Source organism: Spodoptera frugiperda, chromosome 6, assembly GCF_023101765.2.
Source record: "Spodoptera frugiperda isolate SF20-4 chromosome 6, AGI-APGP_CSIRO_Sfru_2.0, whole genome shotgun sequence".
Taxonomy (NCBI): domain Eukaryota; kingdom Metazoa; phylum Arthropoda; class Insecta; order Lepidoptera; family Noctuidae; genus Spodoptera; species Spodoptera frugiperda.
In genome coordinates this window covers 739994-751298 of record NC_064217.1, presented here as the reverse complement: position 1 = coordinate 751298, position 11305 = coordinate 739994, and the positions used below count along the sequence as shown (strand labels likewise).

At 58.4% G+C, this 11305-nt stretch overlaps 2 protein-coding genes across 2 annotated transcripts; one reads left to right on the top strand and one right to left on the bottom strand.

Annotated features, from left to right (window-relative positions):
- Positions 1-278: 278 nt before the first annotated feature.
- On the bottom strand, positions 279-8362 carry LOC126910792 (uncharacterized). Its single transcript, XM_050694472.1, has 3 exons — positions 8338-8362; positions 7299-7859; positions 279-1541 (listed from the first exon to the last, which is right to left on the bottom strand). Exons 1-3 carry the CDS (start codon positions 8360-8362, stop codon positions 289-291), a joined length of 1839 nt encoding a protein of 612 aa, XP_050550429.1. The 3' UTR covers positions 279-288.
- A 1146-nt stretch (positions 8363-9508) lies between these two features.
- On the top strand, positions 9509-11002 carry LOC126910728 (uncharacterized). Its single transcript, XM_050694046.1, has one exon. The coding sequence runs from the start codon at positions 9519-9521 to the stop codon at positions 10857-10859; it is 1341 nt and encodes a 446-aa protein (XP_050550003.1). The 5' UTR covers positions 9509-9518; the 3' UTR covers positions 10860-11002.
- The last annotated feature ends 303 nt before the right edge of the window (positions 11003-11305 follow it).

Genomic DNA, 11305 nt, shown 5'->3' with positions numbered 1-11305 from the left:
GAGGGCGATTTGGGGAGAAGTAGACCCCCACAAGGGCCAGGTCCCCCCACACGGCGGCCACGTATCCCGATCCTCTCTCTAGAAGCGAGAGGGGAGGGGAGTCTGTGGAAGACCGTGCCGCAATCGCGACTAGGCCATCCCTGTCGCCCAGCCAATGGTCGGGAATCCAGTAGGGCTCGGCAACTACCGCTACGTCCACCAACCAATCTGCCATGGTCTGCACCAGCAGGTCCTGGGCCGCTCTGCAGTGGTTGGTGTTGGCCTGTAGGATGAGATGATTGCGCCCCATTATTCAATCATCTCATCTCCCGCGTTAGCGACCGTGACCGGGGTAGCGGTGGCGGTAGCATTGGCAGCGGCAGGACGCTTTGGCGCCTGCATTTTGCCCTTCTTGGTGGGAGGAGTACACTTCCTCCCAGCCATGAAATGGTTCGCTGGGCGACCACTGGCCGCGCACACAGCACAGTGCGGCGTGGTGGCGTCACAGGACGCCGCCAAGTGCCCCGACTTGCCGCAACGGTAGCAGGTGTCTGCCCTCTCCGCGCTGGACGGACACATGTATCGGGTGTGGCCAGTGCCGAAGCACTTGAAGCAGCGCAGAGGTTGCTCCTCAAGTGCTCGGACCACAGCTGAGCTGAACCCGATCAGCAGCCGTCCTTTGGTTCTGTTCAGGACGGCCTTGGCTGCGGTGACTGGGCAGTCCACACGGGTCATGCCCAGGCCGCGGCGGCCAGTCCAGATGGTCCGACCATGCACCGCCTCGACGGAGCAGCCTCCTGCTGCTGCAATAGCCGCAACCACTTCGTTCATGGAAACTGAATCGTCGAGATCCACAACCTCCAATGTCGCGGACTTGACTGGTCTGGCGACCTTTGCCACGTCCGCGATGCCCTCTCGCAGCTTAGCCGCGAAGAGATCCGCGTTTTGCGAACCCGCGGCCCCGGGGAACTCGAATAATCGAGCGCCGGTTTGGGTACGGCGACACTTGATGGGGCCGATGCCCAATTGGATGGGGTCAGCGAACCCACGAGCCCGCGTCAGCACCGACTCGTATGTTTCACCCCTTTCAGCGGCCTCTGGAGTGATGGTCACCGTCACCGCCGCCGACCTGGGAGCCGCTAGTTTCACGCCCTTGTTTAAGGGAGCGGCAGGAGCCCTATTGGCTGCAGGAGCCCTATTGGCTGCAGGAGCAGCCGGGGTGATTTTCGGGACCGTCTTCTTCTTTTTCCCTCTTTTCACTACCTCCGTCCACGTCTCGGTGGGAGGGGTGGCGGAAGGTTCCCCCGCGTCGTCCTGCTGGCTAAGAGGAGGAGCTGCTTGGACGGTTCCAAGCTCGACTTGTGCATCTCCACTTGCGCTGGGCGCAAGTGGAGCTGCCGCCTGGGACTTTTTTCCCTTCCCTTTGCCCTTAGAGGGCTTTGGGGCCTGGGGTTGCCCGCTGGTGGATGGGACCGTTGCCGGTGCCGGCATCGCAACTGGCGCTCTGTCCGCCGCGAGTGGAGGACGGATGCGCTTTTCCGGCAACAGCCGATCCTCTATACCTGCAAAGCAGGCTCTGGTGAAGGCTCTCTCCTCCTGAGTGACCTTGCGGATGATGTCCTCAAGGTCGGAGGAGGAGCCTGTTGCTGCTGCGGTTTTGGGGGCAGGAGCCGTGGCTTCAGCCAGCTTTTTGTGCAGCTGGCTTACCTCAGCCTGCAGGCGATCCACCCGCGCCTGCAGCTGCCGCGACTCGTCCGTGGCCGTGCGCTGCACCAGCTCCGCAATAATGCCGTGCAAGCTGGCTGCACGGCATTTAAGGGCCTTTTGAAAGGTTCCCTTGAGGTTGGAGGACTTGGAGGCCACCTCCAAAATCTCCTCCTTGTCCTCCAGCGCCATTTGCGCCAGCTCGGCCACTGAGTGGTCTGCGTACAGGACGTTGGAGGCCCCGTAGCCGGCCCTGGACCGTGCGGCACCGGTTGCGCGCTCCTTGGCGGCGACCTTTTCTTCTAGGTCCTTTTGAACCTCCACCCGCTTTGCTTGCGCCAGAGACGCCCTCAGTTGGCGTTGAGCCTCATCAAGTCCCACATCGTGGGAACTTGATTTCGCCTTCGCCTTTTTAGTCCTACCAGTTACAGATTCCGAAGAATCGTCGGATTCTTGCCTCAGGTAGGCCCGCTTTAGGTACCGACTGGTACTGGCGACCGCCTCGGTCACGGACTCGCAGTCCGACGAGTCGTCCGCCCGACAAAACAAACTAGCCGCAGATGGTGCGCGGCTAGTTTCCGACGCAGAAATGTCGTCAGGTTGGCCCTGAAAAGGGCCGTTGGGTTGGCCCTGAGAAGGGCCGTTGGGTTCGCCCTGAGAAGGGCGTTTTGATTGAAGCGCCCGGAGGCGTCCCGCAAAGGCTTCGATGGCATCGAAGAAAACTCTTGTTCGTACTCAACCGCAATGAAGGAAAGTGTACGAAAGCACAGCGCTCGTTAGCCGCCGGTCTGCCACTCCGTTACGGTGGTCAGACACGGCGTTGCCCGGGGATCACTACGTGGAAGTCAGCACTGTGGGGGGATCCCCAACCTAACCTAACCTAACCTAACCTAACCTAACCTTATTTTTTTTTTTTTTTTTTTTTTTTTTTTTTTTTTTTGACCCTGGGAAAAATACTTTACGTATCGTCCTTCCGTCGGGGGACCAGAGAGATATGTGGGACTCTCCGATATGTAGAAGCCGGCATACCCACTAAAAAACCCAGGAGCACACCCGCGTCGCCATTTAGGGGGTCTGGGAGACCGGCTGAACCTTTACTACCAGAACCCCCTCGGCGGAGCCCACCTGTGGTGGCAGGCCATTACAAGCCCCTCCCTAGCATGGGAAAGGGGCATCGGGAACGGTCGTGTGCCAACCGCTCCCGTCCCGCGAGAGGTGAGTAGTGCAATGCAGGTGTAGGCGCCCCCGCGCCTAGCACCCGCTACTCACCCCCGGGAGGGAGAAGACGGTTGTATAGTCGTCTTCTCCTGCCGACTCTTCTCCGTCGGAGCGCTGGAGCGAGGGCGTCTTCCTCTCGCTCACGCTCCGCAACCTCCTTCTGCGATATTACGCCCTCGCAGAAGGAGGCGACCGCCGCCCATGCCTCCTCACTCCCCAGCATAACGCGAACAATGGAAGGGAGTGAGAGGTCTTCGCCGACCGCCGCAACCAAATTCTGCCGCGGCTCGGACCACGATGGGCACTCCTCCAGAGTATGCCGCACCGTGTCCGCTGTTGCGCCACAGTGGTGGCATGACGGGTTCTCCTCCCGCCCGATGCGGTGCAGGTATGAGCCAAAACAGCCATGGCCTGTCATCACCTGCACCAGGCGGAAGGAGAGGAAACCAAACGGCCGCTCGAGCCAAGCCTGGAGGACTGGCCCGATGGCGTCCAGCGTTCGTCTGCCAAAGGCAGCAGCGGCAAGGTCGTCCGCCCAGTGGACGACGATTGCCTCCTTGGCCTCCTGTCGCACGGCCTCCCTCACCTCATGCGCCGGGTGCTCTCCCCGCGCCCTCCGCTCTGCCGTCCAATCATAGACTCTGGCGAGCACCCACGCCTCCAGCTCCCACGGAGGTGTGCCCGCCAGTGCGCATGCCGCCGCGAAGCCCACTGTGCGGTAGGCCCGCGCCACCCGCTGAGCGATAGCCCTCTGGGGCATACGAAGGGCGGTGGCATTCTCCCTTCTGTGTAGGGAGTCCGCCCAAATCGGAGCCCCATAACAGACGCCGGCATCGCGCGCTGGGCCCCCCAGATTTGGCATAAGCCACGAGAGGGCATCCGCTGTCTTCAAAAGGCGCTTGGACAGCTCGGCGAAGTGCGGGCCGAAGCGCCACCCGCTATCCAGGATGAGGCCCAGATATTTCATCTGGCCCTCTACCGCGATCCTGGTGCCGTCCACGTAGATGTGGGCGTCGGGAGGGGGGCGCTGCCTCGGGCCGTGAAAGAACACGGCCTCGGTTTTGTGCAGCGCCACCGTCAGCCCCAGGCGGTGAATCCTGTTAGCTACCAGGGAGCCGCCCGCTGACGCAAGGTTGGCCGCCGTCGTGAAGCCCCCGCGGGCAGTGAGGAGAGTGTCATCCGCGTAACATATGACACTCGTCCCGCGGAGGAGCGTTCCCCGCAGGAGCCAGTCGAAACCAACGTTCCATAGGAGGGGTCCTAACACTGACCCCTGCGGAACGCCGGACTCCACGACGTAGCGCCGAACCTCTCCGTCTCTGTCGACAAGGACGACAGCCCTGTCTGCCAAGTAATCGGCCAGTAGGCTCCGAAGGTATTGAGGCACCCCGTGGAATCGGAGCGCCTCTATGATGGTTGAATGGGGGATGGAGTTGAACGCGTTGGCTATATCAAACGACACAGCCAACAGTCCATCCCCTTCTTCCACGGCCTCCTTGACCTGGCCCTTGAGACGGGTCAGGGCGTCTATGGTCGACCGCTGGGTTCGAAAACCGAACTGAGCGTCGGAGAGATCCGGTCCAACGTTTGCAAGATGGCGGTTGAGGCGGGCAGCGATGATCCCCTCGAACATTTTTCCGACCTCATCGAGCAGAACGATGGGCCGGTATGCCGAGGGGAGTCTGCCGGGCGTCCGTCCTTGCGCAGCAGGCACAGTTGCCCTTCCTTCCAGGGTTTCGGGAACCTCCCCGTTGCGAGACACGCGCTGAAGAGGTCCCGAAACCGCTCCTCCATTTGGGAGGCGGCAATGGCCACTACCCTAGCGGGGATACCGTCTGGGCCGGGGGCAGTTTTCTTTCCCCGGAGGCGGACTAACGCCGTGTGAAGCTCGCCTTCCGCGACAGGAGGGACCTGTCCCTCCTCCTCCATATCCCGAGGGGGTTCATTGCTGGAGGGGTGAAATCGGCGTTCCTGCGCGGGAACAGGGACAGCACCACCTCATCCAGCAATGAAGGCTCAAGGGTCTCGGTCACCGGGGGACCTGAGGGGCGCAGTTTGTTACGCGCCGCCCTGTATGGTCTCCCGAATGGATCGCCGTCTAGTGTCTCCAGCAGCTCGGCTCTCGCTGCGTCTTTGGCGGCGCCGATAGCTGACTTGAGGGCCGCCTTTGCCGCCTTGTACGCTTCGTACAAGCGGTCCTCGTTGGCCTCATCTCGGTGCCGCCGGCGACGACTCCGCGTGAACTGACGCTTTGCGGCCATGCACGCTGCCCGCAGCTGCGCCAGCTCCTCCGACCACCAATACACGGCACGGTTTGGAGGCGGACGACGAGTCCGAGGCATGCTGGAGTTACACACTTCGGTCAGAGACCCCCTGAGTTGTGACGCCGCGGCGTCAACGTCCAGGTCTAGAACGGCAGGGGGCGAAAGCCAGTCCTGTAGGAACGCGGCCTCTTTTGCAGCCTCCCGGTCCAAGCGAGTGAGAGCCCAACGTGGAAACGGGGATCGGCCCGACGATGTGGAGTTCCCCCGTCGGCTCTGGGTGGAGATTTCGAATCGAATATATCTGTGGTCCGACAGAGTCTCCACCATGTCCACCCGCCAGTTCTCCACACGTGCGGCCAGCACTGGGGAGGCAAAGGTAACGTCCACTATGGACCCACCCTGCCGCCGCACGCATGTTTGAACACTCCCCCTGTTCAAGAGGGAGAGACCAGAGGAGGCTGCCCACGCCTCAAGCGCCCGCCCACGAGCGTCTGTAGCAGAGTTGCCCCACGTCTCTGACTTCGCGTTCAAGTCCCCCAGTACGGAAACCTTTCGCGGCGCCATCCTGCCGACTACGACCGCAAGTACCCCGAGGAAATCCTCGAAGGCCTGGAGAGGGCGGTTTGGGGAGAAGTAGACCCCCACAAGGGCCAGGTCCCCCCACACGGCGGCCACGTATCCCGATCCTCTCTCTAGAAGCGAGAGGGGAGGGGAGTCTGTGGAAGACCGTGCCGCAATCGCGACTAGGCCATCCCTGTCGCCCAGCCAACGGTCGGGAATCCAGTAGGGCTCGGCAACTACCGCTACGTCCACCAACCAATCTGCCATGGTCTGCACCAGCAGGTCCTGGGCCGCTCTGCAGTGGTTGGTGTTGGCCTGTAGGATGAGATGATTGCGCCCCATTATTCAATCATCTCATCTCCCGCGTTAGCGACCGTGACCGGGGTAGCGGTGGCGGTGGCATTGGCAGCGGCAGGACGCTTTGGCGCCTGCATTTTGCCCTTCTTTGTGGGAGGAGTACACTTCCTCCCAGCCATGAAATGGTTCGCTGGGCGACCACTGGCAGCGCACACAGCGCAGTGCGGCGTGGTGGCGTCACAGGACGCCGCCAAGTGCCCCGACTTGCCGCAACGGTAGCAGGTGTCTGCCCTCTCCGCGCTGGACGGACACATGTATCGGGTGTGGCCAGTGCCGAAGCACTTGAAGCAGCGCAGAGGTTGCTCCTCAAGTGCTCGGACCACAGCTGAGCTGAACCCGATCAGCAGCCGTCCTTTGGTTCTGTTCAGGACGGCCTTGGCTGCGGTGACTGGGCAGTCCACACGGGTCATGCCCAGGCCGCGGCGGCCAGTCCAGATGGTCCGACCATGCACCGCCTCGACGGAGCAGCCTCCTGCTGCTGCAATGGCCGCAACCACTTCATTCACGGAAACTGAATCATCGAGATCCACAACCTCCAGTGTCGCGGACTTGACTGGTCTGGCGACCTTTGCCACGTCCGCGATGCCCTCTCGCAGCTTAGCCGCGAAGAGATCCGCGTTTTGCGAACCCGCGGCCCCGGGGAACTCGAATAATCGAGCGCCGGTTTGGGTACGGCGACACTTGATGGGGCCGATGCCCAATTGGATGGGGTCAGCAAACCCACGAGCCCGCGTCAGCACCGACTCATATGTTTCCCCCTTTCAGCGGCCTCTGGAGTGATGGTCACCGTCACCGCCGCCGACCTGGGAGCCGCTAGTTTCACACCCTTGTTTAAGGGAGCGGCAGGAGCCCTGTTGGCTGCAGGAGCAGCCGGGGTGATTTTCGGGACCGTCTTCTTCTTTTTCCCTCTTTTTACTACCTCCGTCCACGTCTCGGTGGGAGGGGTGGCGGAAGGTTCCCCCGCGTCGTCCGGCTGGCTCAGAGGAGCTGCTTGGACGGTTCCAAGCTCGACTTGTGCATCTGCACATGTGCTGGGCGCAAGTGGAGCTGACACCTGGGACTTTTTTCCCTTCCCTTTGCCCTTAGAGGGCTTTGGGGCCTGGGGTTGCCCGCTGGTGGATGGGACCGTTGCCGGTGCCGGCATCGCGATTGGCGCTCTGTCCGCCGCGAGTGGAGGACGGATGCGCTTTTCCGGCAACAGCTGATCCTCTATACCTGCAAGGCAGGCTCTGGTGAAGGCTCTCTCCTCCTGAGTGACCTTGCGGATGATGTCCTCAAGGTCGGAGGAGGAGCCTGTTGCTGCTGAGGTTTTGGGGGCAGGAGCCGTGGCTTCAGCCAGCTTTTTATGCAGCTGGCTTACCTCAGCCTGCAGGCGATCCACCCGCGCCTGCAGCTGCCGCGACTCGTCCGTGGCCGTGCGCTGCACCAGTTCCGCAATAATGCCGTGCAAGCTGGCTGCACGGCATTTAAGGGCCTTTTGAAAGGTACCCTTGAGGTTGGAGGACTTGGAGGCCACCTCCAAAATCTCCTCCTTGTCCTCCAGCGCCATCTGCGCTAGCTCGGCCACTGAGTGGTCTGCGTACAGGACGTTGGAGGCCCCGTAGCCGGCCCTGGACCGTGCAGCACCGGTTGCGCGCTCCTTGGCGGCGACCTTTTCTTCTAGGTCCTTTTGAACCTCCACCCGCTTTGCTTGCGCCAGAGACGCCCTCAGCTGGCGTTGAGCCTCATCAAGTCCCACATCGTGGGAACTTGATTTCGCCTTCGCCTTTTTTAGTCCTACCAATTACAGATTCCGAAGAATCGTCGGATTCTTGCCTCAGGTAGGCCCGCTTTAGGTACCGACTGGTACTGGCGACCGCCTCGGTCACGGACTCGCAGTCCGACGAGTCGTCCGCCCGACAAAACAAACTAGCCGCAGATGGTGCGCGGCTAGTATCCGACACAGATATGTCGTCAGGTTGGCCCTGAGAAGGGCCGTTGGGTTGGCCCTGAGAAGGGCCGTTGGGTTCGCCCTGAGAAGGGCGTTTTGATTGGAAGCGCCCGGAGGCGTCCCGCAGAGGCTTCGATGGCATCGAAGAAAAGTCTTGTTCGTACTCAACCGCAATTAAGGAAAGTGTACGAATGCACAGCGCTCGTTAGCCGCCGGTCTGCCACTCCGTTACGGTGGTCAGACACGGCGTTGCCCGGGGATCACTACGTGGAAGTCAGCACTGTGGGGGGATCCCCAACCTAACCTAACCTAACCTAACCTAACCTAACCAGTCTTCACTCCACATCATCATGGAGAGTCCGGCTACAAGAAAACCATTCTTGGCATTCGCGAGCAAAGTCGCCACAGTCGCAGCCAGAGCAAACAAGACCCCGAGTTCAACACCTGCACCGAATAACACAACGCAAGTCACAACACACACCACAACACAAACCACACCACAGAACACTACACAGGTTACACAACCACACACACAAGCGGCAGCCGCAGCAGCGCCAACAGCAGAAGCTAGCCAACAGTCGACTCCCAACATAAACATCATATCCATCGCGCAGTTTCTGGCAGGCGCCACACACGGAACACCAGGCGTCAAACTGCGTGGAGTCGCTCTGTTCATGAACAGAGATGAAGAAAAACTGGGCATAAGCTTTTGCATAGGATCAAGCCGAGCTGGAGCTCGTGTACACATTTCGCCAGGCCTCGCCGCCCTGATCAACGGGAGCACAGCCAAAGCGAGTATGAGAGGCAGCAAATACGCAGCACTGCCCCAGGCGGAGATAGCCTCTCACCGATGCCGTTTAGTGCGATACAAAGGCAAGACGATCGCACTACTCGAGTGGAGAGAGGATACTCCATTTGCCCAGGCAAACTCGCTGCTCCAAAGGATCAGGGAAACAGGACAACACACGCCAATCGCAGCCCGCACTATTAGTGTGGATGCGATGGCGGTGGGATGGGAAAAGGGGGACGTCGCGGACCGCCTTGGCTGTCTTAGGGCCTCAGAACAGCATAAGCTGATCTGTTATGAGGACAGGGGGGAAACGTTGAGCTATCTCAAATCCCCTCGAGCTCCCACAGCGGGCGCGACGAACCCAACGACAAGCCCCACAACCCTGAGCGGATCGGACAGGGCCCAGCAAAAGGCGGCTGCCGAAAAAGAGAAACAAAAATCCGGAAACTACGAGGATCGTGCAAAGTCGAAGAGTCGACTAAAAACGATCGGCACCATCCTCACCGCACTAATCCCAGACACAAGCCGCGAATCGCCCTCCACATCCAGACAGGAGTCTGGTCTAATGAAGTTCTTCAGGAATAGCCCTGGAAAACAGAAAACCCAAGTCCCCACACCGACAAAAGCTTACAAGGGGTGCGTAAGCCCGCCGATCCTTGCGAAACACTTGGGAATCACAGACCATGTGAAGAGCGCTTTCCTCGAGTACGTAGCTATGGTGAGAGCGACCAGGGAGGTCAACCTCATGACATGTAGCAAAATCATGCTGACCTTCCAACGTCAATCAGAAGGATTGCTGCGGGAACTGCTCGAGGAAGCCGATGCAGCCGTGTACGACAGCGCCACATCCCAAGTGATTGCTGGGGAGATGACGGGGTCGTACATGGCAGCATATAGCGCAACAAGCGGGTTTGTGACCCTGGATGAAGAGGAATCGGAGCGATTGGGGACACTTAAATTCAAAACTCCTGAGGACGATCCGATGGTGGTCACTGCCAAATGTACAAGAATTATGCTGGATGAAAAGATTCTGAGGATGGCTCAGTCTGTTATCGGGACTGCAGAATCTCCAGCATCACAGGGGGTTTGGCCGGTGCCCAACATCAAATGGATTAACGGAGTCCCAGGTTGCGGAAAAACAACATGGGTGGTGGAAAACCTCGACGAGGAAAGAGATGTCGTGGCCACCACGACAACCGAAGCTGCCAAAGATCTCAGAGAGAAGTTGGCGCGCCGCTTAGGAGATCGCGTAAAATCAAAGGTGCGCACTATGGCCTCAATACTATCAAACGGGTTCAAGCCGGGTGAGAGGTGCTACCGCCTCACGGTAGACGAGGCGTTGATGAACCACTTTGGGGCCATAATAATGGCAGTAAGATTGTCTGGTGCAAGTGAGGTCGTCCTCGTCGGGGATATTAACCAGCTACCATATATCGACAGAGAAAACTTATTTGAGCTTAACTACGCTCGTCCGAATATGGTGGCAGCCATCACCCAGGAGCTTCTCTGTACGCACCGCAACCCACTGGATGTGGCTTACACACTTAGCGAAATTTACTCCGGGATATACTCCTCCAAGACGACGCTGTCACGAATACACTCCCTGAGGGTTGAGGCTTACTCGGGTGCGCAAATACCAGTATCCGCCAAGAACACGCTGTTCCTGGTTCATACGCAGGAAGAGAAATCTCTTCTTGCTGGCCAGGGATATGGTTCTGGCGAGGGTTCGCGCATCCTCACTATCCACGAGGCGCAGGGGTTGACCTATGACAGCGTAATAATAATCAACACAAAGGTGAGGAGGCACCAGATCCGCGAAAGCGTCTCCCACGCGGTTGTGGCGGTGTCGAGACACAGAGTCAGTTGCGTCTATTACACCGATGACGCCGATGACGCCACAGGCCGCCTTGCCAAAAAGGCGATGAACGCGCCGTCTAAACTGGTCGTCGATTACAACCTTAAGACGGCCATGCAAAATCGGGATGCGCCAATCGTGGACGCCTTGCTGAGATTATCGAAATCCCTGGTCGCAAGCAGGAGTGCACCTCCCATATAAAAACCATACAATATTAGATTTAGATTTCAGCCATGATTGTCCCACTGCAGGGCAAAGGCCTCCCTACCTTCCTTCCACTCCTCTCTGATTAAAGCTTATATACAATATACAAACATGTAAATAGATTTACCTAGATTTAAGCAAATAACATAGAATATAACATATAACTAAGAAATTAATGTAATTTGTGGCAATTAATAAAAAAAATATATATATATATATATATATATATATATATATATATAAAACAAAAATACATAAAAAAAAAAAAAATATAAAAAAAATAAAAAAAAAAATGAGTATACTGAGCAAAGGGACTCATAGATATTAAGTATAGATTAAGACGTGTCGAGTGAGGGCACGATATTGATTAAGTATATTAAAAAGAAATGTAAACAAATAAACAATACGTAAAAAAGAGCGCGGACGATTTTGTCCGCGGTAGT